The sequence below is a fragment of the Euleptes europaea genome, chromosome 7 (assembly GCF_029931775.1).
Source record: "Euleptes europaea isolate rEulEur1 chromosome 7, rEulEur1.hap1, whole genome shotgun sequence".
In the NCBI taxonomy this organism is placed as follows: Eukaryota; Metazoa; Chordata; class Lepidosauria; order Squamata; family Sphaerodactylidae; genus Euleptes; species Euleptes europaea.
This window is the reverse complement of record NC_079318.1, coordinates 45,350,131-45,376,940: the sequence shown is the minus strand read 5'-3', so window position 1 is coordinate 45,376,940 and position 26,810 is coordinate 45,350,131. Positions and strand designations below refer to the sequence as shown.

The window sequence follows — 26,810 nt, the reverse complement described above, 5'->3', positions numbered from 1 at the left end:
AAGGATCGGGAAGATCCCGCATAACCCCACTAAACGGCATCAACACTGAGCAGCAGAAGAAAAACCAACTCCCAGTGTCAAAGTTCACACACACACAAAAAACCCATACAGATACACCAGACAGGGTAACAGAGTCAAAAGGTCCAGTATGCTTGAAGGAAGTTTCAAATAACATGACGTCTTCTGCACAGCCCCAGACTCTGACACTGCAACAAGATCTTTATCTAGTATAATAGACTCTGTAGTAAACTGTTTTTGACCTCCATAGCGAGTAGGAGTTGTCAAATTTAAGAAGATAGACTCCTTTCCCTGGGTACTGATGACTGCCAGCGTACACTTCTTCATGACAGTCTCGTCTGTACACAGGCACTATTTCATCTAGTTGAGGCTTGTTGGCACTCTTTTTGGCTTTTTCTTCGCTGCTAGCATGTTCTGTGAAGAGTTAGAAACAGAGTATTAGTCACGAAACACGTTGTCTTGATGCCCTACACCACAGAGTTCCAATAACCAATTATTCGTAGGCAGCACTGATTAATTTGCCAGGGAGCATGGCAACTCACAGACAAGTTCTCTCACAACAAACCCAAAAACACATAACACCATGCCTACGCTCGAACTACATGGAAAAAACCTGCAGATTAATAAAGGGTTCACAAGAAATATGTGGAGCAAGATCATCAGTTAGGACTTCAGTACATCTAGGTTTTGACAGAATCAAGTAAAATTAACTCTTGTGAAAAGCTACTGCACTGAAATCAATGAGAGAACAACACTTCTATAGCACAAGCTTGGCCGACACAGATAAAGAACAGAAAAGTTACAGTTGGTTCCATCATTTCATTGTTGGTATTTTTAATAGTTTGTTTTTTCCCTCTGATCACTGTGTTTCTACCAATACCGGAGAACGATAAATGAGATTCTGGAAGTCATAACTGTGAGCCTTCAGAGGGAGTTTAAAGTTAGTCTAAGACAGGGGTCCTCAAACTTTTTAAACAGGGGGCCAGTTCACTGTCCCTCAAACACTGTTGGGGGCTGGACTATAGTCTTAAAAAAATATGAACAAATTCCTATTCACACTGCACATATTTTATTTGTAGTGCACAAAAAATAAGAGAAACAATGCAGTATTTAAAATGAAGGACGATTTTAATCAACATAAACTTTTAATATTTCAATGGTAAGTATGGGCCTGCTTTTGGCTAATGAGATGGTCAATATCCGGTTCCATATTTGTCACTGCTAATTGTAGCAAGTGATGCAAGTGTTCATCAGTTAGTCTGGATCTGGTTGGAGATTTCAGATGTTTCATTCGGGAATTAACAAATGCTGCTTAAAAACAGGGACTATTTGCTCAGTAGTGCATTAATGCAAAAGGTCCATCTAGTTCAGCAGTCTTTTTCCAACAACAGCTTGCCAGGTGACTCTGGGAGTTCATAGTTCAAAGGGAACTACTGGAGGAGCCTGCCTCGATCTGCAATTCTCCCCCATCAACCTAAGGATGCCAACTTGTTGGCTGCCCAGATACTTGCGCTTTGAGCAGCTGCATGGCTGGCAACGATCAGGAAGTGCCAGGTTGCAATCTACAGGTCTGCAACACATCCCTTTAAAGCCCCTTCTGCAGAAGGAGAAGGGGCAGCTGCTGCATCTCTCACCTGGTCCTCCTTCAACACTGTTTTCTGCCTCCTTCTCCTACCTGCTGAAAGAAGATGAACTGCACAGCAGGCAGGGGAAAGGAGGATGGACAAAAGAGCCAGAGGAGAAAAACCTGCTATCACCCCACTGCATCAGGCCATTGAAAGGCGCACACTCTCCAGGCTGCGCAACCCAGGGCAAATCCTTTCCCACGTCTTGACTCTCCACACTAGGAAAAAAGCACCAGCCGCTTCCCCTGCAGCTTTCCACCCATTATGCAGCTGTGGCAGGAGCCCCCTTAGGAGGGCCAGTCACACACTCTCAGCCTAACGTACCTCACAAGGTTGTCATGAGAATTCAATGGAGGAGAGGAGAAGGACGTATGCTGCTTTGGGTCCCCGAGGGGGAGAAAGGCAGGGGTTTAAATTAGTAAGTAAATAAATAAAATAAAAAGTTGCCCATCTCCCAGAATAGCAGCCAACTTTTGAAGAAGCCCCGTGAAAGGGGGGGGCTGACCTGCAGCAGGCAAGCTCAGATGTTTCGCTCCATGCCAGGATTTCTGCAGATCACACCCCACCTAAGAGGCCAGGCCGGCCACCCCACACGGAGGCCAATGTGAATTTGGCAACATGGCTCCCAGGCCAATAATACACCCCCACACCCTGCATACACCCCTTCCTTCCCTAATTAGCTCCAAAGGCGTCTAATGCACAACTCCCCCCCTCCTAAACCCCATACACGCCCCCTCCTGCCCTACCTTGCAGAGAAAGACATATTCACTTGTATAAGTATTCACACATGCCAGTCGCGCGTCACCTGCCACTCACTCGCCCGCTGGCCGCCCCGCTACCCCTACCTCCCCACACTTCTCTCCCCCCCCCCAACGCACCACGGAGGCGTCATTCCAGACAAGCCGGGCCCGAACAACGGAAATTTTTCCTCCCTCTCGGTTTTTTCCTCCAATCTCGGCTCTACGGCCAGCCACCCCTGCACCTCGCAGGCTTAAACGGTGCGTGCGCGTCACTTTGCATGCCGGGACTTGAAGTCCCAGGGCCTTACCGCCCACCACACAGTACAGTTGATTGCTTTCGTGCCGCTGGCGTCCGTTTAACCTTTTTTTTTTTGCAGGAGGGTGGCTGTGTGTAGGGAGCTGGGAGGAAGTGACCGGTTAAAGGGGCTGGGTTCAGGACCCTGATGGGCCGGATCGGGCCCACGGGCCGTAGTTTGAGGACCCCTGGTCTAAGACATACCCTGTCTATTAAATTTAGGAAATCATATAACTGGACATGGTGTTCCATATTACTGACACATGCTACAGATTTGCTTTTGGCCTATAGTGTGGGTTTACAGTGGACTGCAGTTGGAAATTTTAAAAGCCTCCTTAAAATGATTTCTCAGCACATTGCCAGTGACTAGTGTTGAGGCTGACGGGATCAGAGTTCCTCAATGACTTCACCACTCTCTGGAAATCCTGCCCTTGAGCACTGAATCTTTAAAAAAAGAACTGGTTTAATTGGCCTAATCTGAAGCAGTGGTCTGCTCCTGCAGCTTCTTCTGAAATAAATGGTCCTGCCATAGCAAAGGTTTTTGAAAGTTTGCCCAAGGGAGCAAGCCAAAGAAAGGTCACTATTTATTTCAACATTTCACTCAACTGAAAGTGGAGAATGAAGCAAAGGAAGACCTTAAGAGCAGGCAGCTCAGCCAGCCCCAGTGTTAATGCTACTTGCATGAACCATATCAAAGTTGGCAAGAACCCAGCACTAAACTGCAGCTAGCAAGAAGTCACCCCTCTACAGTTCTAAGATCCACCAGTGTCCTTTCATCCCAAGGTGCAAGGCCAAGCTTTATGCCTTTTTCAAATTACGGTTTTAGAAAATGGGCACTCTACGAAAAGCACAAAGCAAGCAGTGAGGTGCACGTGTTTGGGTAACGGTCCCACAATTCAGAGGACTTTTCCAGTTGCTGAGGCAAAGGAAAAGTCTCCAAGCAGGTTATTAATACAAGGGCTCTGAAAAAGGGAGGATCTCTGAAGTCTCAACACAAGCAAGAGTATGGAAGAAGAATGGCTACGCTGTTGCAAGATAGTAAAATCTGAAAATAAAGGGCCAGAACAGAAAACCACACACTTCTGAGTCTATATCCTAAAGTCACCAGGCAAGCTAGCATTTAAGCATTAAGTAGTTAGGTCTTCTGCCCTGACCTGGATGGCCCAGGCTAGCCTGATCTTGTCAGATCTCAGAAGCTAAGCCGGGTCAACCCTGGTTAGTATTTGGATGGGAGACCACCAAGGAATACCAGGGTTGCTGTGCAGAGGAAGGCACTGGCAAACCGCCTCTGTTAGTCTCTTGCTATGAAAACCCCAAAAAGGGGTCGCCTGCGACTTGACGGCACTTTACACACACAGTCTTCTATGCTCCACACCCACAATAGACAGCTACCCAAATATTGTGTTCGACTGATTTTCAATAATGAAGTGATTAGACTACAAATGCCACAAGGATAGCTCTCCAATTAAATTTGAATTTGCAATGATATTGAAATTATCACCATTTGATGGGGATTCAGGTGAGAACTAGCAGGAGAACCACCAATGAGCAATCTTTGCTCTTGCAAGAGCTATATAAGGTCAACGACTGGTATGCCTTGCTCACCAGCTCTTGAAGACCCACAATGATAACTCTTTGCCCACAACATACCAAACAACAAAGTTCCTGAGCTCCTCCTCACCACCTCCCTTCCTTTCCCTGCACACCAAAACCAATTTTCCATATTCCAATCCCTCCCACACACAGAACTCAACATTAAAAAAAACAAAAAACCTTGCAACTTTCTTGCATGGGATACAAACTGATCTCTGTAGCCCCTGCTTAAAAATGTAAGAGATACCTTCATCCTCGTCCTCATCCTCACTGGATTCACTAACGTGTACGCTGACGGCAGTGTTAGGAGAATCTGTCCATTCAAAATATACCCCAAAACCAATGTCATAATTGTCTGTAGCAAACTCCCAGAAGAGATAAGAGCCTTCTTCATGGGTTGGTACACGAACGGTCACCACTTCTCCTCTGCCAACTGTGATCACGGAGTCTGCATCCTGGCGAATCTTCTCTTTGAAGTCTGCAATCTGGGGCCGTGTCCACATGGATGGTGCTGCTATAACAGGAACTGATTCTAAAAGCAGGGAATTAAAAAAAAAAAACACACACATGTAAGATGAGCTATTTACACCTGGACACACAATTGTGCTGGAGTACTGTGGGGGCACAGGATAGCGCTGCCCCAAACAGGAGGAAATTCTAGAAGGCCTCTCACAAAGCTACTCATACTAGCCCTTACATACCATCACCTCAGTCCCAAAGCAACTAATGTCATCACATCCATACCTCACAGTCTCCTACAGCAACATTTAACAAACTGGGATCCAGGGGCCTTTTTGGAGGACATTGATTCATAGGGTTGCCATGAGTCAGAAGCGACTTGACAGCACTTAACGCACACATGCACTACAATATAGACGTGAGTTAATGCAGAAACAGGAACGAACTCTATCCCCAGCCTTCTTCTATTCCTTTCCTTTCACTCTGCCTGCAATAGGTTGCTATTGATGAGTAAAATTTATAGCCCCCATAATCAGCAGGCCACAGTGTGCCCTCTGTGGGCCAAAAGGGTGCCAGTTGATAACCAGGGCAGAAAGAATGCTAAACAGAGAGCCCAGTCAAAATTCATGGCTTTACAGAAAAAGTTTTGCCGTTTGTCTTCCATGGTCATAAATCTTTGCTCATACCTTTTGGTCCATTTTCTAGTGTTTCTTCTAAAGCATCCGTTTCCAGATCTTTTTCAGAGTTCTCTGTGTGTGCATTGGCCTGTCCATTGACAGAAGGTATTTCTCCTGTAGCAGCCAAGTTCACCTTTGAAGCTGAAGTTGCTAAAGCTCCTGCTGCAGCTGCAGCTTCCTGCTGTTTTTGTAAAGCTGCCTACAAATTGAAAAGCATAATGGCAATATGTGATGTGAAGATATATCTCAGGGGTGTTACACTGTCCTATGGTCAGGGAACATGGAGCAGGCAGTTACGCAGAATCAATTGACTGTCATGACACTGTCCCTTCTTTCCCTGTGGAGTCCTTGGATTTCAGAACTGCATGTGCCCATCAGTCAACCTTAAGGGGATGGGACACTGGCAGAATTTTAAAAATGAGAAAAGACGACTAGTTCAGGAAGGTAGTCTGAGGTCAATCAAGCGCCTTGCAACCTCACAGTGGCCATGCTATTAGGGTTAATATTAGTACAAGTGTTTTTTAATTTGTTTATGAATTATCTATAATTGGGAGAAGCAAAGTAGCCTAGTTTGCAGAGGACACCAGCATATCATGTCTAATGATTATGGCTTGTTTAGATTTCTATAATTCTAATCTTATTATTTTGCTTATCATATGTCTTATTCTACTCTTATTCTAATGATTCAAGGCAGAATATAAATAACATAAATAAATAAACTAAGGATACTGAACAGCAATTGGCAGGAGCCAGGAGAACATAGCAATGGCTATTACCTTAGGAGAATCAGACACATTCACAGGTGAAAGGTACAATGGCTAATTAAGTCTCCATTTTCAACAGCATTATATCTCTGATTGCCAGTTGCAGGGATAATAACAAGGAGGCTTTGACCTCTGAGTCTAAACTAGGATACACCATTCTTATGATTCGTCTTCTGCTTCATCAAGGTTCTTCTTATGAAATGATACTAGCAATAGCATCTAAAGCTATGTAAAGAAAGGGTCCAGACAGAGCTGCAGAGGCTTGATTTGCACTTGGAGGCTGAGCACTGATGAAAGTTAAAGTTGAACGGCTATTATTCATTCCATCCCTGTTCTGCTTTATTTTTATGGCGTATGTCCAATGATCAGTGTTCCATTGTACCATCCTTCTGTAGGCCTTAATGTGTGCAGAGAGATGCAAGTTATTATTTCCCACTGAAGTTAATGGCACCTCACCTTAAAAATTCCACGGCTCCATTCCCTTACAGGTACCTTAACTTACTCTGACTAATGGGCAGCCAAGAAGAAGGCAAAGCTACTCAAATGCCAGTAGTAGAAAATAAATCTACTCTTTCGCGAAATGGAAAGGGGGGAGTTCCTGTCAGGTAGTTCTCCCTTTTCCTGGGTAACTACAGCAGTGGTTCAGAAATGAAGGCACTCTAAGCCACACCATACAAGAAAGAAAGGGCAGCTACTTATGTTCTAATGTCAGGCACCTGCTTCCACCAATTCTAGAAAGGACTGGATGTTTAGCAAAGTCAACACAAATACACCAATAGTTTTAGTTAAAATGCATTAATCTTAAGAGGAAGTGGAGAACTACTGGAGACATTAAACATTAACAGAGGTTCTTATTATGAGGGCCTGATGCAATATTAGAAATGCACATTTCACCTTCACTGTTACTTGCAAAGTACGTGAGTTGTCCTACCGAAAGTCTCAGAAGGGACCTAAGCACACTACTGTTCCAAAAGCAGCACTGCTAAAACAGCTTGCCCAAAAGGTTACCGTACCTGTTGCTGTGCAAGTTGGACCTGGTAAAGCTGTTGCATGTACTGTTGATAATGCTGTTCTTGGAGCTGACGGATTAGGATCTGCTGCTGCTCATAGTTGCCTGGGTACTGCTGGGCTGCATACTGCTGGAATTGAACAGCAGTCTGGGAATTTAGTGCCGCCATTATTTGTTGTCTGGATTAGGAAGAAATTAACCCGATAAACCACAACTCTGAAAGCATTCGAAGTGTGGGGCCTCAAGCACAGCAGGTTGTCCACATTAACACAACTTTTTTTTAGCAATAAAGAATGGAATATTTAGGATTTATTTTTGAAATTTATTAGCTGAACATGCATACGAAAGGGATCTGAGTACTTTCTTTCTTTCCAGGTATAACATGGTAGCTAAGAAACTGAGATATAAATCTGGAAATCCCTGGTTTAAACTATGCTTCGGTCCCGAACCCTTAGGTGGCCTAGAGCAAACCACACTCTCTCTCAGCCTCCCATCTGCAACACAGAGACAAAAATTCTTATCTACGGTTACGGTTTACAAGAAGATGATGCATCGGAGAAGTTCTGAACACTCTATAGCTCTGTATAAATGTTGTATCATGTATTAATATTAGGCTCTTCAAAGCCATCATTGCTAACCACAGAAGCCTATAGAAGTCTTGCAATGAGAAATCCTGGAAACCTACAATCTTTGCTTACTGAAACAGTAAATAATGTGCAACCCAAAACTCAGTACTCCCCTAGACGCATCTTGCCTGGACATTTGGCATCCCTGTTCTATAACAAATACAATAGAACAAGATATAAATCTCAAAACCCAGACAGTCTTGCCCTCCCTTTTAGCTTACAGCTTGATTGGACACAAGAGTATCTTCAGGACAGTCGGAATCAACTGGGAGGGATTTGCCCTGTGAAGTGCCACAGGGATGCGTTCTCTGACCCATGCTCAGAAATATATATATAAGGCCACTGAATAAGATTGTTGGAGCTTTGGGGCTGGGTGTCGTCAATATGCAGATGACACCCAAATTTGTATTTCCTTATCCAAGCCTCCAGGCACATCTGTCTTGGCTCTGAACTGGTGCTTTGAGGCCATGGTCAGGCGGCTAAGGCAGAACAAGCAGAATTTAGACAAGACAGAGGTAATGCTGGTCAGGAAGACTGATGCTCTAGAGCAGTGGTTCTCAACCTTTTTCCAACCGTGGCCCCCTTCCGACCTTGTTTCCTTCCTGTGGCCCCCCTGTCCTACCGGAAGAAAGGTAGCTATTTAAATGTTTTGTTTGTAAATAGCCAAGGAACAAAGAAGCCTAAGCCACACAAAATTCACACATGCAGTTCTTATTGGGAAACTGAAATGTATAAAAAATACCCCACCAAAAGGGAATACAACATGCTGATAAACAACAATGTTCACATACAAGGGAGAACAAAGTCTCTACCACCATTGCACAAGATTACAGCGATACAAAAATCCACAGTTGCAAATGATGCATAGAAGTGCAATGAAGGAAGTCATGTGTTAGGTTTTCGTGTGTTTCTGTTTTTTTCACTTCTCACTTCTCTCTGTGGCCCCCCATTTACGCAATTTTCACCTGTGGCCCCCCTTGGAATATCCTGGGGGCCACTGGGGGGCCATATGGCCCCAGGTTGAGAACCACTTCTCTAGAGGGAATGGATCCATGTCCTTGATGTAGTGGAGCTGGCTTTTGCAGAGCAGGTTAAGAGCTTGGGAGTGCTCATGCCACCCAGCACTGCTTTGTGAAAAGCAGGTTGGCGCAGTGGCAGAAAGCATCTTCTGCATCTGGCTCACCAACGCTCTCCTTTGAACACAGGAAGCTGCCTTACACTAAATCAGACCACTGGGCAGTCAAAGTCAGTACTATCTACTCAGAATTGCAGTTGCTCTCCAGCTTCTCAAGTGAAGGTCTTGCATATCACCTACCAACTCATCCTTTTAAATGGAGAATCCAGGGATCAAAACTGGGATTTGTTGCATCCCAAGTAGGTGCTCTACCACTGAGTCACAGCCCCTCCCTTTCTTAGACTCAGCCAAACTGGCCACGCTGATCCTTGCTTTTATATCCTTGCAGTTGTACTACTGTAATTGGATCTATGGTGGGCTGCCTTTGAAGACAACCCCGAAACCGTAGCAGATCCAGAATGTGGCAGACTGATTGCTGTCAGGGGCTAGCCAATGGTAACATATGTTACCCATTTTCGAACAGTTACATTGGCTGCCTGCAAGTCTGCTTCTGAGTCTGATTCATGATGTTGGTTATGCTATTCAAAGACCTTCACACCCTAGGACCCAAATATTTGAAGGACCGTAGCCTCCCATATGTTCCCGTGCACTAACTGCAGTCTTCAGGCTGCCACATGCCTGCTGTTCCCAAATTTAGGATGGCATATTTGGCTTTGGCAAGAGCCCAGGCCTTTTTCATCATGGCCTCCACTCTGTGGAATGGGCTCCCTGAAGAGATAAGGTGAACCGCCTCACTGGAGATCTTCAGGAGGCACCGCCAGGGTATTTGCCAGGGTATGAACAGCAGCACCTTTTAGAGGAGGGAGGGTTGCATTCACAGTTTTTATCCTACTTGGTTTTAATTTGTAACTTTTTTGCCACCTCCAGCTAAAACTCAAGGTAGGATATAAATGCCTCAATAAATAAATGACACCGGATGTTAATAACATATTACCATCTGCACAGGGCTCCTGAGCAACATCTACACTGGCTTCAGGATTGGGGTTTGCCAGTGCAGCAGAAGACTGTGCAGATCTGCAAAGTTCCTAACATTTGCTTTAAAGACATAGAATGCCCAGTGGTGGTTCCAACTCCAGACTAAAACTAAAAATGAAACCCCTTGTGCTAACACTGTGTGCAGGACCCAACACTGGAGTATTGCTGACTCACAATCCAACATTCCAAAGGAGGCAAGTCCCGCTGTATCATTAGGAAAGTTGTCTTAGTCACAACTACCCAAAGAAGGAAAGAAATAAGGATTTTGCTGAAGACTTTATTTCTGCACTATGATTAAATCATGAGTTGACGCTGAATATACTTGCGACATTTCACATTTTTACAGTACAGACTGTGCACTTAATAGAAGAGGAACTCTTATGAAATACTGTTTTACTTGTGAAGCTAACAGCAAAGCTACAACACTCTCATGTGAAAACTGAAATGTGTGCAGAGAGATGCAATTTTTTTGTGATTTAAGAGGAGGGGGATGTTGCACGCTTCATTGGAGAGCATCTTTGATCTGGTCAGCAGCTTTCTGATCAGAGCTGCCTGTTCAGATTGTCAAGTAAATCTAGGAGAAATGCTTTGGAAAGCACCACTACAGTGAACCGATAGCAGAAGAAAGCCTGAGAAAACCCCAGATCAAATGCCTGTTTCAAAGCTCACTGTGTGACCTTGGGCAGGTCACCGTTTCATCAGTGGCAGGCTAACCCACCTCACAGAGGTATAATGAGAATACAGCATTTGAGCTTCTTTTGAGGGATACAAATGTGATTTCTAAAAAACCCTGCCACGTACCACTGCTTACTTACTTCTGCTGTTCCATCCGGAACCGCTCTTCTTCTATCCGCCTCCTTTCCTCTTCCTCACGTCTCAGCCTCTCTTCTTCCTCACGCCTACGTTTTTCTTCCTCCTTTTGTAAACGCTCTCGTTCTTCCTCTTCATGTCGCCTACGCTCCTCTTCTTCCCTCCTGTAAATGCCATAGTTTCCATTAGGACAATTCTACAATCTGAGCCTGTGTTATCCCTGCCGTTTTGCAACTTGAACAGAAGGCTCAAAGCATACATGATGGCCCACTGTTTAGAGCTGCAATGAGGTCTCTGAATAATAATGATAAAACAAGAGATGGAGCAATTAAGTGATTGAATGCTGGTAAAAGGGAGCTGAAGTAGGTTTAAAAGAGAGCTCTTCTGAGATTCAGAAGTGGTAGCTGCCCAAAATTAGTGCTATAAATACAGAACTATTTCAAACTTTGCACCAAAACAAAGTTTGTCCCAAAGAAGTTTCCAGTGGTGTACAAAAAATCAGAAAATGCCAGGAAAATTCTGGTATATGTACATAGGCTGTTCTAACCTCCTACTTATAAGAAGCTTTTCTCTCCACAATTTGGAATATTAAGTGAAGAGTACCTGAGGCATGTTAAGTACAGAAACGAGACTGGCAGCTACCAGAAAAAAAACTACATAAAACACAGGATTCAAAACCTGATTTTTCAACAGCTATTGGAGCCTATGCTTAAGTTTCTGCTTAAACTGCAGCAAATTAACAGAAGCAGTGAATAAAATGTATGCCAACTGCCCAACAGTAACTGAGGGGGTAACATATTTAGTCACTTACTGAAACATCATCAATACGCTGCATGTTTTCGTAATTTACCAAGTAAACATTTCAAGAAAAACAACTATCTGTGTACAAAAACCTGTGCTGGTACAAAACCAACAGATTAATATTGGGGCAGTTAATTTAAAAAGCAAAATTTTAGGACTACATTATTATATATACCATTTTGCGAAGATACCAAGACACAGCTCAACATGAGAACTCCCATGCAATGCCAGAAGCTGGGGTAGTTACCTTTTCTTTTCCTGCTCTTCTTTTTCAATTTTATGAGAGGTAACATATGTTGAGAAGAGATGACAACACCTATTTAGGAGCTTTACGAACTCTGTCATGGCATCCTGCTTTGCCATGTTTCCAAGACCAGCCCATTCTTTCCTGCCAAAAGGAAGAAATACAAAGGAGTAACATTTTGTTGAGCAAAATGCACATGGGGAGATAGACGGAAGCTGTTGTCACCGCAAGTTAAGAGATAAAATAAGAGCTTTTCCTGTCAGCCGACTGAGGCTAGAATTTCAAAGGCAAATCACCTCTCCCTAGGTCTACTGGCTGGAGACCCAGGCCAAACACCTTAGACCAGCCATTTTAAATGGGGTTGCATACCTCCTGGACACTAAGGTTCAGAGTTTGAGTATGCACTTGGATGCTGAGGTGGTAGTGGCAGCCAGGAGTGTTACCAGCAGCTAAGGCTGTTCATTTTCCTCAACAGGAAAGATATGGCCACGGTTAGAAATGCCATAGTAATTTCTAGATTAGACTTCTATGTGGCAGTGCTTCCGGAAGCTGTAGTTAGTAGATTATTACCAAAGATTTAATCACTTGGACCATGTTACTTCAGTCTAGATTTGGTTAGAAACTACACTAATTGCAGAGCCAGAGCAGTGTAGAAGTTAGGATCTGAGAGACACCGGTTCAGATCCTTACTCTGCCACGGAAACTTGCTGGGTGACCTTGGGCCAGTCACATACTCTCAGCCTAACCTACCTCCCAGAGTTGTTGTGAGGATGAAATGGAAGTGAGGTGAACTATATAAGCCATTATGGGTTCCCATTGGGAAGAAAGGCAGGGTATAAATTACGTTAATAAACAAACTCCCAATTAGTCTCTGGGCCCAATTTAAGGTGCTGATTCAGACTTCAACAGTCCAAGACCAGAGCGCCTTAAGGACCACCTCCAATACGAGCATACGTGATTATTTTGAGGCTCTGCTACATGTGCCCCCAGTATCTAAGGTGTGGTGAGTGGCAACATATGCCAAGACCTTCTCTGTGATGGCAAAACTGAGGAGTGCCCTCCCAAGAGAGAGGGTCTGTATGGCTTCTTCATTAATGCCACTCAGGAAACTTTTGCCTCAGCAGGATTTTCAGTTTAGTTATTTTTTGCTAGATTTTACATTGTTTCAAGCCATCTCAAGGACCTGTTAAGTTAAAAAAAAAGACTGAATATAAATATTTTAAGCTACTATTTTAACCGATGAAGACAACTCAAGAGAAAATGGACACGCTGAAAGGTTCTTTCCAAAAGAGGTTCCTACGCACCTAGTCCTAGTAATAAGCTGAATGTGCCATAAGAAGCCTCCGAAAGAACGCTCCGTGCATGGTAACCTTATCAGCAATAATTCTGCAGAAATGATACGCACACTCCACAGGAGAAAGACCCCCTCACTGGATGATTTCTGAAGAACATACAGGATTCTACTGAAAAAAATTAAAAATGTAGCAAGCCTGTAATTAATTTTTTTATTACCTCTGTACTATATGAGGACAAAATAGAATTTCATACCAAATTTGATTAGATGAAAAAAGTCTCTCACATTTCAACAAGGTTTGACTCCTGTAGAACTCCAGAAATTCTGCTTTTAGAGTATGTTCTAATACTGCTGAACAGCTATCACTACACTTATGATACGATACACTACAGACAATAAAGTAGATATTCGTTGGGCCTGGCCAAGAAGATTATTAAATGGGTAGCTGCTTTAAAACAGAAAGCTTTATACCTTCTGTCATTCCCCAGCACATCAAAGAATCCAACTTCAGGACAAATATCCGGATTGTAAGGTCCCAGCAGAACCTGCTTGTGCAGTGCTACAAGTCTGAGTTTTTCTTCATATGTTGGATGGAATGCTTTGCCATCTTTTTCTGAAGAAGAGAAATAATGTTATGAATTTAAGGACAGACAGACATGATTAAAGTCACTACACTTTACTGTTCAACGAGTGAAGCCTTACGATTATTCAACAATCCAACAAGTTCTTGGAGACCTACGGAACTCTTTACCATCTTCTGAACAGGCATAGTGTTACTGCTGCCAGACTGCCCTTACTCTGGTCCCTCCCATCAGATCATACCACTTTTTTTTTTTGCACTGCAGGGAGTAAGGACAGCCCCCACCCAGCAGGAAGATTCAGGGAAGCATGATGGACTTGCCAAATAAAACTGGAAACCAAAAGGCTATGTGCCACTTTAGTATTTCTATGCTTGTTCCCACACTTCCCATAAACCAAATCTCAAAGCTGTCTTTCATTGGTGGCAGCCAAGTCAGTAGGCATGGAAACTAGCACCTCCTCCTGAGGAACCACTTATCCCATTTTGATGCTGTTTTTGAGACACAATGCAGCAGAAAGTTTTACAGTGCACTACCAATTTTAAAAGTCACTTATTGTTCATGCTATCCTGCAACCCAGCACCACTGCAGTCCATAGCAACAAGTTCTCAATTGTCACAAGCACAAATACTAGGTCAGCGGTTCTCAAGTTTTAGCAACTTCAGGTTGCCTTTTTTTATTTTTTAAATAAATATTTGTTTTCAAAGGGCATGTGGCAAGTTGCATACATCCCAAGCTTTTGTCCTCAAAACAATATTATGGACTGTCTCAGTTTAAGTAAACTGCTTATCATACGTGACCAACGAAGTCATGTCTCAGCAGGTAGCTGATTCTATTGGGACCCAGCTCCAACACCATGAGCCACGTTCTAACCAATCTTGCTCTTAACTGGAAGGAACTTAGTGCCGGAGACAGCAGACATCTTTCTTATCAGTTAGTAACTTCTAGATAGAGGCTAGGTAAGTAGGTATGGAAAGGGACCTAGAAAAACTTTCAGGGTTGCTAACTGAAATAGAAAAAGGCCAATGACACATAAAATATGAAGCTGTGGCAGGTAACTGGAAACCACCAGTGGTTGTTATTGTCTATGGAAGTAGAATGGTATCTTTGTCTCTCCATACTGAAATCCTTTGCATGAGAGAGTAAAAAATAGTTCCTTTTTATACCAGAAACTACTATGACAACCACATAGGATTGTACCTTCCTTAGTACTTCTGAACAAACTAAAGGGCCTGGAGCTGAGCTACTAGTTCTCAACAACCAATCAGCATGTTTTCTGACTAGTACTCTGAGCTGGTCAGGAAGCTAGATGGCTGTAGATCACGGCAACTCTATGATCAGTCCTTCAAAAGAAAGGGAAGCCATTTTTGTTCCTTTTCTCCGAGGTACAGAATCCTTACAAAAACGGCTTCCCTTTCTTTACCCCTGTTCCTATAAAATGGAGAGTTCTCTTTTCACATTACTCAAATGACATAACAATGTAAGAAGAGCCATGCTTGATCAGACCAAAGGCCCATCTAGTCCAGCATTCAGTTCACACAGTGGCCAACCAGTTACCTCTAGGAAGCCCACAAACAGGAAGTCCAAAACAGCATCATCTTACTTGTGCTCCCCAGCAACTGATTTAAAGAGGCATACTACCTCTGCTGCTGCTGGAGAAAGCAGACAGACATAAACAGAGCTCTCCCTCTCTCTTAGCATACTGCTGGACTCCCAGTGTCCATGGAGCCTAGGCTGAGAAATGCAGTTGCTGTCCTACCCAAAACAGCTGAGATATCTGGGCTTCAGCCCTATGCACACTTACTAGGAATCATGTGCCACTGAATTCAGAGATACCGATTTTCAAATAAGCATGCAGAAGACAGCGCTGAAACTTTATGCTTGCTTTCTTGCAGATCTCATTGATTTCAGTGACACTTGAATCAGAATAAACATGTGTAGGATTGGGCTTCAAGAATACTCAGCATGAGGAGTTTCCATAAGGTCCCACTCTGGATAATTATTCTCATCTTATGCTTTCAGCTGCTTTTTTAAAAATCCCCAAATATGGGAGAAGAGAACTGTTGGGGGGGGGGGGGCGGCGGCAAAGATTCAAGCTCCACACCCAAGCCGATATATAAAATGATGACTTCCAGAGATCAGTGTTTTTAAAAATTCTTCATAAAGATACTGGTCTACCCTCTTTATGACTTCATGCACATAAAATCCTAATTCTGACTATTAAGCCAAGATGTTTGCATTAAAATTACATATTACTTCCTATGTTATTTTATTACATACTCTAGAAAGTGATTTAAATAAAGCTGCCAAAATGTTAGCAAAGCAAACATATAAGTGGTTTTTACATTCAATTATTAAGCAGTAGTTTAATGAATTATTCACAAATATGAATGCAAACACAGAGAGGCAAGGACGGGCAGGAATGAAAAAGCTTCACTGAAAGCCACACAGCAGGATCCAGTTCATGATTTTTAACTCTGCTCTTCTGATTCATGACACCACCAAACATAACTACATTTACACAGCACCAGAAAGCTAAGACCTCTTTATAACAGTTTCAGCGTCGTTTCTAGGTACTGGCATTTATGATCTCAACAGGAGGTTAACTATGAAATAGTAGTTTGCCTGGCCCAATTGTAAGAAAATCAAAGTGCCAGTTTCCACAAACATATAAATGAGGTCAAGAGAGTCCAGTACATTTAGTGAGCTCTCAAAAAGTACCAAAACAGCATGAGCTGATGTTTAGAAAAAAATATGCTTGCTGAAACATGGAGAAAGAACTAAAGTGAATATGAATGTCCCATTTTCATTGTTTACTGTACATTACAACAACAAAGACATCATGTGAAAACCTTGAGGCATTAAAGGCTTGTACTTGCTTGAACTATCCAAGTGGTCATGAATACTGGCCACAAGAGCAGCACGCTGGGAAGGAGGGGATTTTTTTTAGAGGTATGCCACTACCAGGTCAATATGTGAATAAACCAGAGACTGGAGCAAACAACCCATTTATTGTGAACTACATAGAGTTAAAGCAGTTCCAATATGGTTTCTGACTGAGCAGTTTAGGAAAGTGAATAAAAACACTCAAAGTATGTGTGTATACAAACTACCTGACTTTCCCCTGCACTAAAGTGGAGGAAAGCCAGAAAGAAAAGGAAGGGGTAGAAGAGGTAGGGGCTGGCTCTAAGTAGAATACTCCATGGGTTAGAGGGCAAAGCAACAGGGCCAGACAGGGAGTGGAGAACTGAACACTGCAGATGGGCAGAGAGGATACAGAACACAGGGTGGGAAACCCACTGAGAGTGTTCTGCACTACTTGACCATGCAAGTGACTTGGCGCATGCTTCTAAGGTTCAGTAATTTGAGCATCCATGCCACAGAAATCCTCACAATTTAGCACACACACCCCATCATACCAACTGACTGTTTGGCACACTTCGAAGCTGAACAACTTGGCACTGCCAATCAAAGGAAGATGCAAGGAATGGACTGCATGAGCCCTCAGCACACTTAATGGCTCTACTCTACAAAGCCAGGATTTCAAGTTCAAGAACAGACACACACAGCCCCACTCCATACACTTTTTTGACTGGGGGACTGATTTGTCTCCTGCTGGTCAAAAATTATACACTAGAAGGAACTGGGGAGAAGCCTGCATCTCCCGATGGAGGACCACTTCATATTTTCAGAGTGATTGATATATAACAAGTTTCTTCCAAACCACAACTGATGTTCCATCTGTCCTTGTCTTCAGAGCCCATGTTGTACTTCAGAATGTGGTGTTAGTGTGTATAAAGTGCCGGAAGGCGATCTTAGCAAGGGACTTTAAAGGCAAGTGAGAAGCAGAAGGGGTTTGCCATTGCCTTAATGCCATGTTTAAAACACACTAAAATCATCTTATTATTAACAGTGGTTTTTCAAAACATGCTGCTTTTCAAATACTGTGTCACATACCTTACATTTGTCTACACTGTCTCAGGGTCAAGAACAAGAGTAAAACGGATTTTTGACAGAACATAGCCACATCAATTCAGACAGATTCACAGCTGAAAGATTTTCAGAATTCTTACAACTACAATATCAACCCAGGGAACTGAAATATCAGCAAGGCTACTGATACCCAAGAGTGACCCAGGCAAGATTGTGACAAAATATTGCTTGGCACCACTTACAGCTTCTAGCTAAAATAATCTCAAAAGATCTATATCTTATCGTACCCTGGACAAGGATACTTCTCTTTTATAGGCCTTGGATACTAGGCCTGTCCTTGCTTACAAAAAAGCCTTCCAGTCTAAAATGGCTATCCACCAGCATCAATGGACGTCCTAACATACAATGAGATTTAGGAAATTGGTCCTGTCACACAGATACTAACTCTGTCCTATATCTTATTCAGGCAACATCTCTATACCCAATAACATAAGCCATACCAACAAGGGATCATTTACACCCTCCAACACCAAGTATGACATCAATTGTTGAAAAAGCCCTCCTGTGGTCCGCATAGTATAACAGGTCAGTTGCTACCAAAGAGAACTAAGGGACTCAAATCAAAAACGAAACGGAGCAACATTCAGAAAGCAAGGGGACAAATCTCTCAAGACACTGCTGCTAGCCAGAAACCACACCAACAAAAATAATTTCAAAGGAAGATACTGGCTTGAAACTGCTGAAATAAGGCTTAATGAAAAATTCAACTCTATACGATCCAGTCTCCGTTGGGATTGTGGTTTTCTTTTCTGCCACAAGTAGCAATATTATCTTACTGGCTAAACCAATTACCAGTGACTATTGGCAGAGCATGCTGTTATTCTTCATGCATTTGGGCCTCTATAATTTATCACATCAACACACACAGCTTTAACACCATACATAAACAAAATATCACATTACAGATGCAACGAAACCAACCAAGATCAAGTTGTGCTTGCCTGCCTAGAAGACAGCTTCCAACTGATGTGGTCTCAAACCAGTCGGGACAGTTAGTCTTCATATGAATATCTCTTTTAAAGATCCGATTAGCTGTAAATTAGATTACTAGGCAGTACGGAAATAAGAATCTATCTTTTCAACAGGCTTTTTTGCAAATGTTGTGGAAAATTCATGAGAGACAGACCTCATCAAGCAGCTTAATGTATTTAGAAGATTATCAAGAGGATGGCTTGAACCTCTCAAGAGTAAGTACTTTGTAAAAACAAAGTTTCAGAACTTACAGACAACCGTGATCATGGATTCAGAATTTTCTCTGTTAACATATAAAGTGGAGGGAGAGGGGAGAGAGTTTCTAAAAGAGTTCGGCCATTTACAGTCAACTGGCTCAACCAAACACATCAAAGAACAGCATGTAGGAATATTTAAACATTTGAAATTTAACTGCTAAGAGCAGAAGGATGGCTTTAGCAACAGGTGTTTTTGAATACTTTCTCAACATACTGAAGATACAATTAAGGGAAAGTTGGAGACATTTATTGCCATAAATATCAACGAACAGGAGTGCCCCTCTCTTCCTTTGGATCGTACCGTGTTCTCTACTGGACGCTACAGCTTCACCATCATTTTATTCCTTTGTAATCTAATTGAGAAAGCTTTCTTTCTTGAACTCAGCACAGAATGCGACTTTCAAAATGGAAACGACAAGAGGAAATCCTCAAACTGTGAACAAGCTTTCCACAAGGCCCGTAAGTAAAGGAAGGCTCAGATTTGCTTTCAAGAGAAAGATGCCTGAGGGAGGAAAAAAAGAAGAGCGGAATCTATTAAGAAAGGAAATTCCTCACTGAGAACAGATAAAGAAAATGTGATGAGAGACAATGAGACCTTTAAGGGCTTATGCCTAAGGTAAATAGCAAATGGCATCCTTCTGTGCCACGCAGGAGAGGAGGTTTCTAGGTTACAACATGCTGTATCTTGCCTGAATTCATAAATGTGCTTTAACTTCTTCCATGTTCCCTCCCATAAAGTGTTACAAACTTTATTGTCACAAAAACATTAACAAACATTGTTTTTCTGCTGTCAGGTCACACCTGACTTATGTCGACCCTGTCGGGTTTTCATGGCAAGAGGTGATCTGCCTTTGCCTGCCTCCAAGTCACAACCCTGGTATTCCTTGGTGGTTTCCCATCCAAATACTAACCAGGGCCAACCCTGCTTAGCTTCTGAGGTCTGATGAGATCAGGCTAGCCTGGGGCGATCCCGGTCAGGGCACAGCCTAATTATAATCCAAAGAGGCTTGCAAAAGCATTACACTGTCCATATCTTGACAAAAAAAGGAAATTCAGCTCATCAGTTACCAGGTTCAATTCAAGGCACTGACGATCACATACAAATGGCCTTGTACCCTTGAATCTGCAGGGCCACCTCTCCTACTATGTTCTGCCACAATAGCTAGGTGGCTTACAGTATATGTACAGGTGGACTATAAAGTAAATAAATAAATAGTATACAAGTCACGAGATTCTTTTCCTCCTCCCCATGCAGATAAACATCAAATTAATTCAGGTCACGAAGTCAAACCAAAGAGTACTGAGGAGAAACTCAGAACCACTTTACACATCACAACGTTTATATAATTTGTCCACTAACTACCTCTACCAAGAAATTCTATGGCCCAGTTGTGTAGTAGGAAACCTGCAAGGATTTGGCAGGGGGCACCTCAGTTTCCCCTGTATTCCCCTCCCCGCAATACTATCTCTTTCTCTCCTCCTGGCAACCTTTCCCCACTTCCTTCTCTCCTTCCCACCCACCCGCCTATCTTTTATCTGTCTCCCATCATCAGCTATATTTATTATTAAGGGTGCCTAACGGCAAATTTTTCTGAGGCTCTGGGGGCTGTTTTTCAAGGTAGAGGCACCAAATTTTCAGTAGAGCTGCAGGTGCTTCTGCTTACGAGAACCACCATGTTTGGTGAAGATTGGGCTGGGGTCCAATTTTATAGGCACCCAGAGCCCCGCAAAGATTTTCCATAGGGTTTAATAGACCTGAAAATTTTCAGATATTCAAAAAAAGCCAAATAAACCCCATATCAGTATGGGGATTTGGCTTTTTTATTTTCCAAAAATTTTCAGGTTTATTAAAAAATTGACCCACACTCTTATTTATTATTTCATCTACACCTGGCATTTCTCCACAATGGAGACCCAAAGCAGCTTATGTCATTCTCATCTCTTCCATTTTATTCTCACAACAACCCTGTGAGGTAGGTCACTCAGTCAGCTTCCATGGCACAGCAGTGATTTGAACCTGGGTCCTACTCTGAAACCACACTACTACACTGGCTTACATGGATGTCTGCTGTTGAACAGTAGCAAGTAGTCAGTCCCAGGTGACTCATGCAATTCGATTGGTACTAAGTTGCCCAGTGATTGCTGCCAGGCCTGGCCTCGGTAAGTCCTCCCTCAAAGGTCAAGAGACCTGAAAACGGGCCTCCCCCTTTGTCTTTTACAGACAGAAACCAAGGTTTGAAGGCTGGCAATTCTGTTGTGTTGCCTAGCAAACCCCACAATGACCACTGCAGAGGGCATTCATTTCTCAAAGGTACAGGCACTAATTACATTATTTGTGAGGGTTAACCCCCCAAATGTTTTTTAAATGTATATCTGCAAACCTGGGGCTTTTTCAGCTTCATAGAAAGATCTGTCTTTTCTGTTCACAGCTCCAGTCTCAGGATTTAAGCATCCACAGATTTGGCCATGTTGAAAATTAGATATATTGATATTTGACATCATCAGGGCAGCCTAAGCAACAGCAGCCTCCATTTCCTTCATACCAACGATTTCTTCATATCAGCTCCAGTCCCTTCCCTCCTTCTCTGATTGCAGGAGTGGCAGGCCTCCTATCTGCCTTGCCTACCCTCCTGCACCAATCAGAATGGTTAATTCTAACTTTCCCAATCTTTCTCTATCCTCCTGGCAAGCCTGCAAACCTTGCTTTCACTACTATGCTCAGTCCCTATAGCTGAGCTCCCTTCCCACTGCCAAACCCCACACACACCATCCTTCATAAGCTGACCTGTATATGCATTTGCTCACACTGCCAAGATTCAGGTACAGTTGAAGGAGCATCTATAATATGCAGAACAAAATTTTTTCAACCAAACACACCAGTAGGAATCTCTGAATAAGTTTATTAAGCCTCAAGGAGAGGAGCCCAAAATCAGCAAATTTCAATAATTAGAGTCAGCGCGAAGATCATGCACTGCCAGCAACAAACAAATAGCTGTAATTGAGGAAACACTGGATAACTGATTTCTGATTCAGTAGTGCTCTGTCTCCCAGACTCTACTTGAGTGCTTGCCATAGACTTCAATGTACATAACTAGAATAAACTATTTGTGATATTATAAGTACATACATCTCTATCCTGTGAAGTCTAAACAGGTATTAAATACAGAATGCAACAGCTTACAAATGAATCCAGCCTGCCCAAGACAATGCATTTCTAAAGAAATTTAACACTTCATGTGTAAGGGTTGACAGCCAGGAGTCTCTATCCACAGCTGCAATATAATTTTAAGAATGGGGACAAGAGCTGTACGGACTTCCCAGTAGCAGCTCTGACTAAGCCCCAGCTGCGAAGGATCAAATTACTATGAAAGAAAACTGGTACACTTTGCACACACATGACAGTTAATCTTCGACTTGTCCTCACTGTTAATCTTTTCTTCATGACAGCCAACAATATTGAAACTGGCTTTCCCCCCCATTTACAACAAGCAGGAAAATACATAAGACATCAAAAGTGGATCTTCAAGAGTTTTGTTCTTTCCAAACAAAGTACTTATGCATTTCAGAAAAGTACAGGTTAGTTTCTATAGTGACCAAACCACTTCAATACAAACTGATTTAACTGAGGTAGACTTCCAAAAGCAATACTCTCTCCCACTAGATACAAGACAATAAGATTTTAGTATATAATGAATACAGTACTAATACTAATTTATGAAAACTATCTGAATTCACAAGAACAAAATACTTCTAGATAACAAGCAACATTAATATGCATTTAATATGTTCATAATGAGTGAAGTGGCTATAAATATTACTGTGCCTGCAAATGGTTAAAGCAACCAAACATTTATGCAACTTCACTGTGATAAAATCACGAACAGAATCCCAAAGACTTCACTTCTAGTATATGTTTACTTGGCAGCAGCCTCAACAGCCCAGCTTAGGCTAAGCTTGTCAGAACTTGGAAGCTAAGCATGGTTGGCCATGGTTAGTACTTGGATGGGAGACCATCAAGGAAGACTGGGGTTCCTAAATGGAGGAAGGCAACAGCAAACCACCTCTGCTCGTCTCTTGCCTGGAACACCCTGTGGATGGAGTTACTATGAGTCAGTAGCAACTTGAAGGCATGTTCTTCTTCAACCTTCACTGAACTCAGTGTGACTTACTTCCAAACATTTGTACGTAGAATTGAACTCAATGACAGAGCAACCATGAAATGTTCATATTTGGGGCGGGGGGAGGTCTAATACATGTGTATCTAACAGTGATAATTTGAGGCTTTCTATCTACTCTGCATTCTAGTAACTTTCTCTTATAGCACATGGTTTTAAGATCTACCCACCCCTAAGGATCATTATCTGGGTTACTTTTAGAAGTGGGTTCTGCAAACCATGTCTCTATGACGACAACCACTGCTAACGCAAGTACTGCAATACAGTACCTAACTGTAAGGGAACATCTAGGAAACACTGATACTGCATAAGTGGATCCTGTGCCTCCAAAATGTAACATGAGAAGTATTACTAAGAATGAGTCCACAAAGAACACAAATAAGAGAGAAGGGGGATGTTAGTATTCTTCTCTGCTGTCCCATCCATCATGTGAAAAGCTCAACAAGAGAGAGGAAGGAGAAGGATAGTAGGATCAGTAGGTGCACCCCTTTTCCATGAAAAACAGGATACAGGGAACATGCTTTAGTTCGTATTCCTGTTACAGAGGTCAATACACATAGCGCGTGTGTGTGTGTGGAGGAAGTTACTTTCTGAAAATTGTTTAACTGAGATAACAGCTCCTGAGAGGTGCACAACTAGTGCATTTATTAAATAGAATTGCAGCCCCTTTCCTCCTCTTCCCGAACACAATTATGCTTCTGTTTTACATAAGAATCTTGAGTGCTTCCACATGAAGTAACTACAATACTGCCATTAGTGACTTCCCAAAAAAAAGGTAAATTAAGCACACAATCAATAAGCACGTGATCTATTATCAAGATCATCTGACTAATTCCTGACTGTGTTTTATCCACTGCAACTTCCTGTGGTTTCCTCCAGCTTTACTTAAGGGCATCTCTAGTCTCCAAAACACTCTGCGGAGACTGATTTGTTCAAGACCACAGGGGGGAAAATAGATACCCTTTACAACAGGCCATTTCAAACACATAAGCAACAATATGAACGAGGAGATGACAGGGTCATGACGTTTTGAGGGCTCAAATGACCCCCTCTCTGCATAAGGTTACACTATTTGGAGAGAAATGATATTTATTCAACATATCACATGTCATAGGAGAGGCATTTCCAAAAGCTACCTCTTCAGAGAAGAGAGAGCATGTTTTTTGACTACTTGTGCCCTTCGTTTTTTTAAAAAGCGAAACCGCCTGCCTCATTCTCTTCCTCCCCCTCCTCCACCCTTTCAGCCTTTCCCGAGGTCTCTTCACAACAGCCCTTTGAGGGAGGCAGATAACTGACTCGCCTTTTCTAGACATGGGTAGCCAAGTAGCCCCCGTGATGCCACAGAGAGCTGCTCTGGCAGCCCGCCTGGAGGGCGCCCAAGACAAGGGGGCACCCCACGGCTCCCCTCCCGCCCCTTGAAAGGGTGTGTGGGTGTGTGTGTGTGCCGGGAGGGGACCCCCCAAAAGCGCCCTCCCCGCCGGAGGGAGGGGGAAAGAGGGTCACCTTTGAAGAAGCGCAGCGCCAGGCCGTACAGCTCCTCCAGGCCGAAGCCCCAGCGACGCTCCAGGCTCAGCGCCCCCCCGTCGCCGCCGCCGCCGCCGGCCTCGTCGTCCTCGTCGTCCTCCCGCCCAGGCGGCGCCCCGGTCCCCGCGCGGCCCACCCCGGCAGGGAGCGGCCTGGCGTCGGGCTGCCCCGGCCGGGCGTCCTCCGAGTCCGGGCTCAGCGTCAGGCCGTCGATGGAGACCTCCAGCCGCTCCGAGCTCAGCGCCGCCGCCGCCGCCATCGCCTGCCTCGCCCCCTGCTGCTCGGCCGGGCGGCCACGTCCCGACTTCCGGCTCCCTCCGCGCGCGCGACCCGGATCTTCCGGCTCCGAACGGCCCGGCGGGGCTGGGGGGGGGGGAGGAGGAGGCGGGAGCGGCGTCTCGGGCGGCCTCGCCTTCGTGACAGCCAGATAGGTTTCCCCTGACTATGGAAGATCCATTGAAGCAGTCTGATTTAATTAAGTTCGTAATAACCTCTTTTCCTTTCTGTAAATGTATTGAAAATGTATTAGGACAGCAAGGGGTTAGCTTGTTGCTGGGCAGGATAACTCTTATGTGTGTGTGTGTTGAGTTACCAGGGGAAGAATGTCTGCCTGGTTACAAGTTAGCTGTGTGTGTGTGTGCTAAGTTAGTAGGGTAAATGTCAGGGGAAAGTTACTGTGAACAAGAACTGGAACTGGAAATAACTGCCTGAGCTCTAGAGGCTCCAGTCTTTGTAAACAACCTGATAGGCGTGGCTATTGACACGTCCTCTCAAGGCATCGATTTTGGTTAAAAGTGTGCGCCCCAGTTATTTTGCTTGCTAGAGCGACTGGGTGACCAACTGGAATAAACTGTTTTTCTTGATAATGATCTCGGGTCTCTCTCTCCCCCACGAACCCCCTTACCACATCACCTTCTTTCCTCGTCGGGGGTGCTTCTCCTGCGTTCCCTTGCCCTGGGCTTTCCTCGCAGCACGCATGCGTGTGTGGAGAGCACTTTTTTTTTTGGGACACATCTCAAATCATGCACTTTCCATGCACTTTGTGTGAAGGGCCGTCAAGACGCTGCTGGTCTGAGTAGACAATTCTGACCTTGATGGACCAAGGGTCTGGTTCAGTATAAGGCAGCTTCAAATTCATAAATGAATTTGGGTCCCACCCCCAAGATATTTCATTATGTATATGCAAAAATTCAAAAATATTCCAATAAATGGAAAGATCTGCGATACAGACCACTTCTGATCCCAAGGGATACTCAACCTGTAATAGTGAAATAGCTTGTCCCTCTTACAAAATGTCACAGCTTCTTTCCTAATGGCAGTTTCCAAGTTGTCTTCAAGAGCAGCCCCAGAGTAGCAGCCCAGCCTGGAGATCATTGAAACATGGGTCAGCCTGGCTAACAAAACCAGTGGAACACCACACTGGCTATTTTCAAACACAATGTCATTGTAGGGTATTTAGCTAACATTCCTGAAGCTGCAATCATGCAAATCAAATAGGATCTGATGGCTGTTACAGCTTTTTTTTGCCCACTAGATGTCAGCAATCCACTAAAAAATATATTGACCGTGTGCAGTATAATGGCTGTGTGCCTATGTGCCTTCTCTCTCCCTCAGTGTGTGTGTTAACTGCCGTCAAGTCGTTTCCGACTCATGGTGGCCCTATGAATGAAAGTCCTCCAAAATGTCCTATTTTTGACAGCCTTGCTCAGGACTTGCAAACTGAGGGCTGTGGCTTCCTTTCTTGAGTCCATCCATCTCTTGTTGGGTCTTCCTCTTTTCTTGCTGCCCTCAAATTTTCCCGGCATGACTGTCTTCTATAGTGGCCAAAATACGATAGTCATTTTAGCTTCTAGGGTCAGTTCAGGCCTGGTTTGATCTATAACCCACTGATTTGGGATTTTTTTGCCAGTCCATGATATCAGTAACACTCTCCTCCAACACCACATTTCAAAAGAATCTACTTTCTTCCTATCCACTTTCTTCAATGTCCAGCTTTCACACCCATATATAGTAATAGGGAATACGATGGCATGAATTAATCTTGTCTTGGTGACCAGTGACACATCCTTACACTTAAGAATCTTTTCTAGCTCCTTCATGGCTGCCCTTCCCAGCCTCAATCGCCTTCTGATTTCTTGGCTGCAGTCTCCCTTTTGGTTGATGATGGAGCCAAGGAATAGAAAGTCTTCAACAATTTCAGTTTCCTCATTGTCAACCTTAAAGTTATGTAATTCTCCTGTGGCAAT

General features: G+C 43.5%; 1 protein-coding gene across 1 annotated transcript; it reads right to left on the bottom strand.

Annotated features, from left to right (window-relative positions):
• Window positions 1-104: 104 nt before the first annotated feature.
• ACBD3 (acyl-CoA binding domain containing 3) lies at window positions 105-24,840 on the bottom strand. The gene is made up of 8 exons (XM_056852531.1): window positions 24,544-24,840; window positions 13,537-13,678; window positions 11,775-11,915; window positions 10,732-10,890; window positions 7,185-7,359; window positions 5,417-5,606; window positions 4,519-4,803; window positions 105-432 (listed from the first exon to the last, which is right to left on the bottom strand). Exons 1-8 carry the CDS (start codon window positions 24,821-24,823, stop codon window positions 221-223), a joined length of 1,584 nt encoding a protein of 527 aa, XP_056708509.1. The 5' UTR covers window positions 24,824-24,840; the 3' UTR covers window positions 105-220.
• Window positions 24,841-26,810: the final 1,970 nt, after the last annotated feature.

Bases quoted from the DNA above. Each gene is read 5' to 3' on its own strand.
- ACBD3 (XM_056852531.1), bottom strand. From the start codon at position 24,823: ATGGCGGCGGCGGCGGCGCTGAGCTCGGAGCGGCTGGAGGTCTCCATC. The intron at 7,360-10,731 runs GTAAGTAAGCAG...TTCCTAATCCAG, and splicing joins TTCCGGATGGAACAGCAGAA to ACAACAAATAATGGCGGCAC. The intron at 433-4,518 runs GTATCTCTTACA...AACTCTTCACAG, and splicing joins GGATGAGGACGAGGATGAAG to AACATGCTAGCAGCGAAGAA.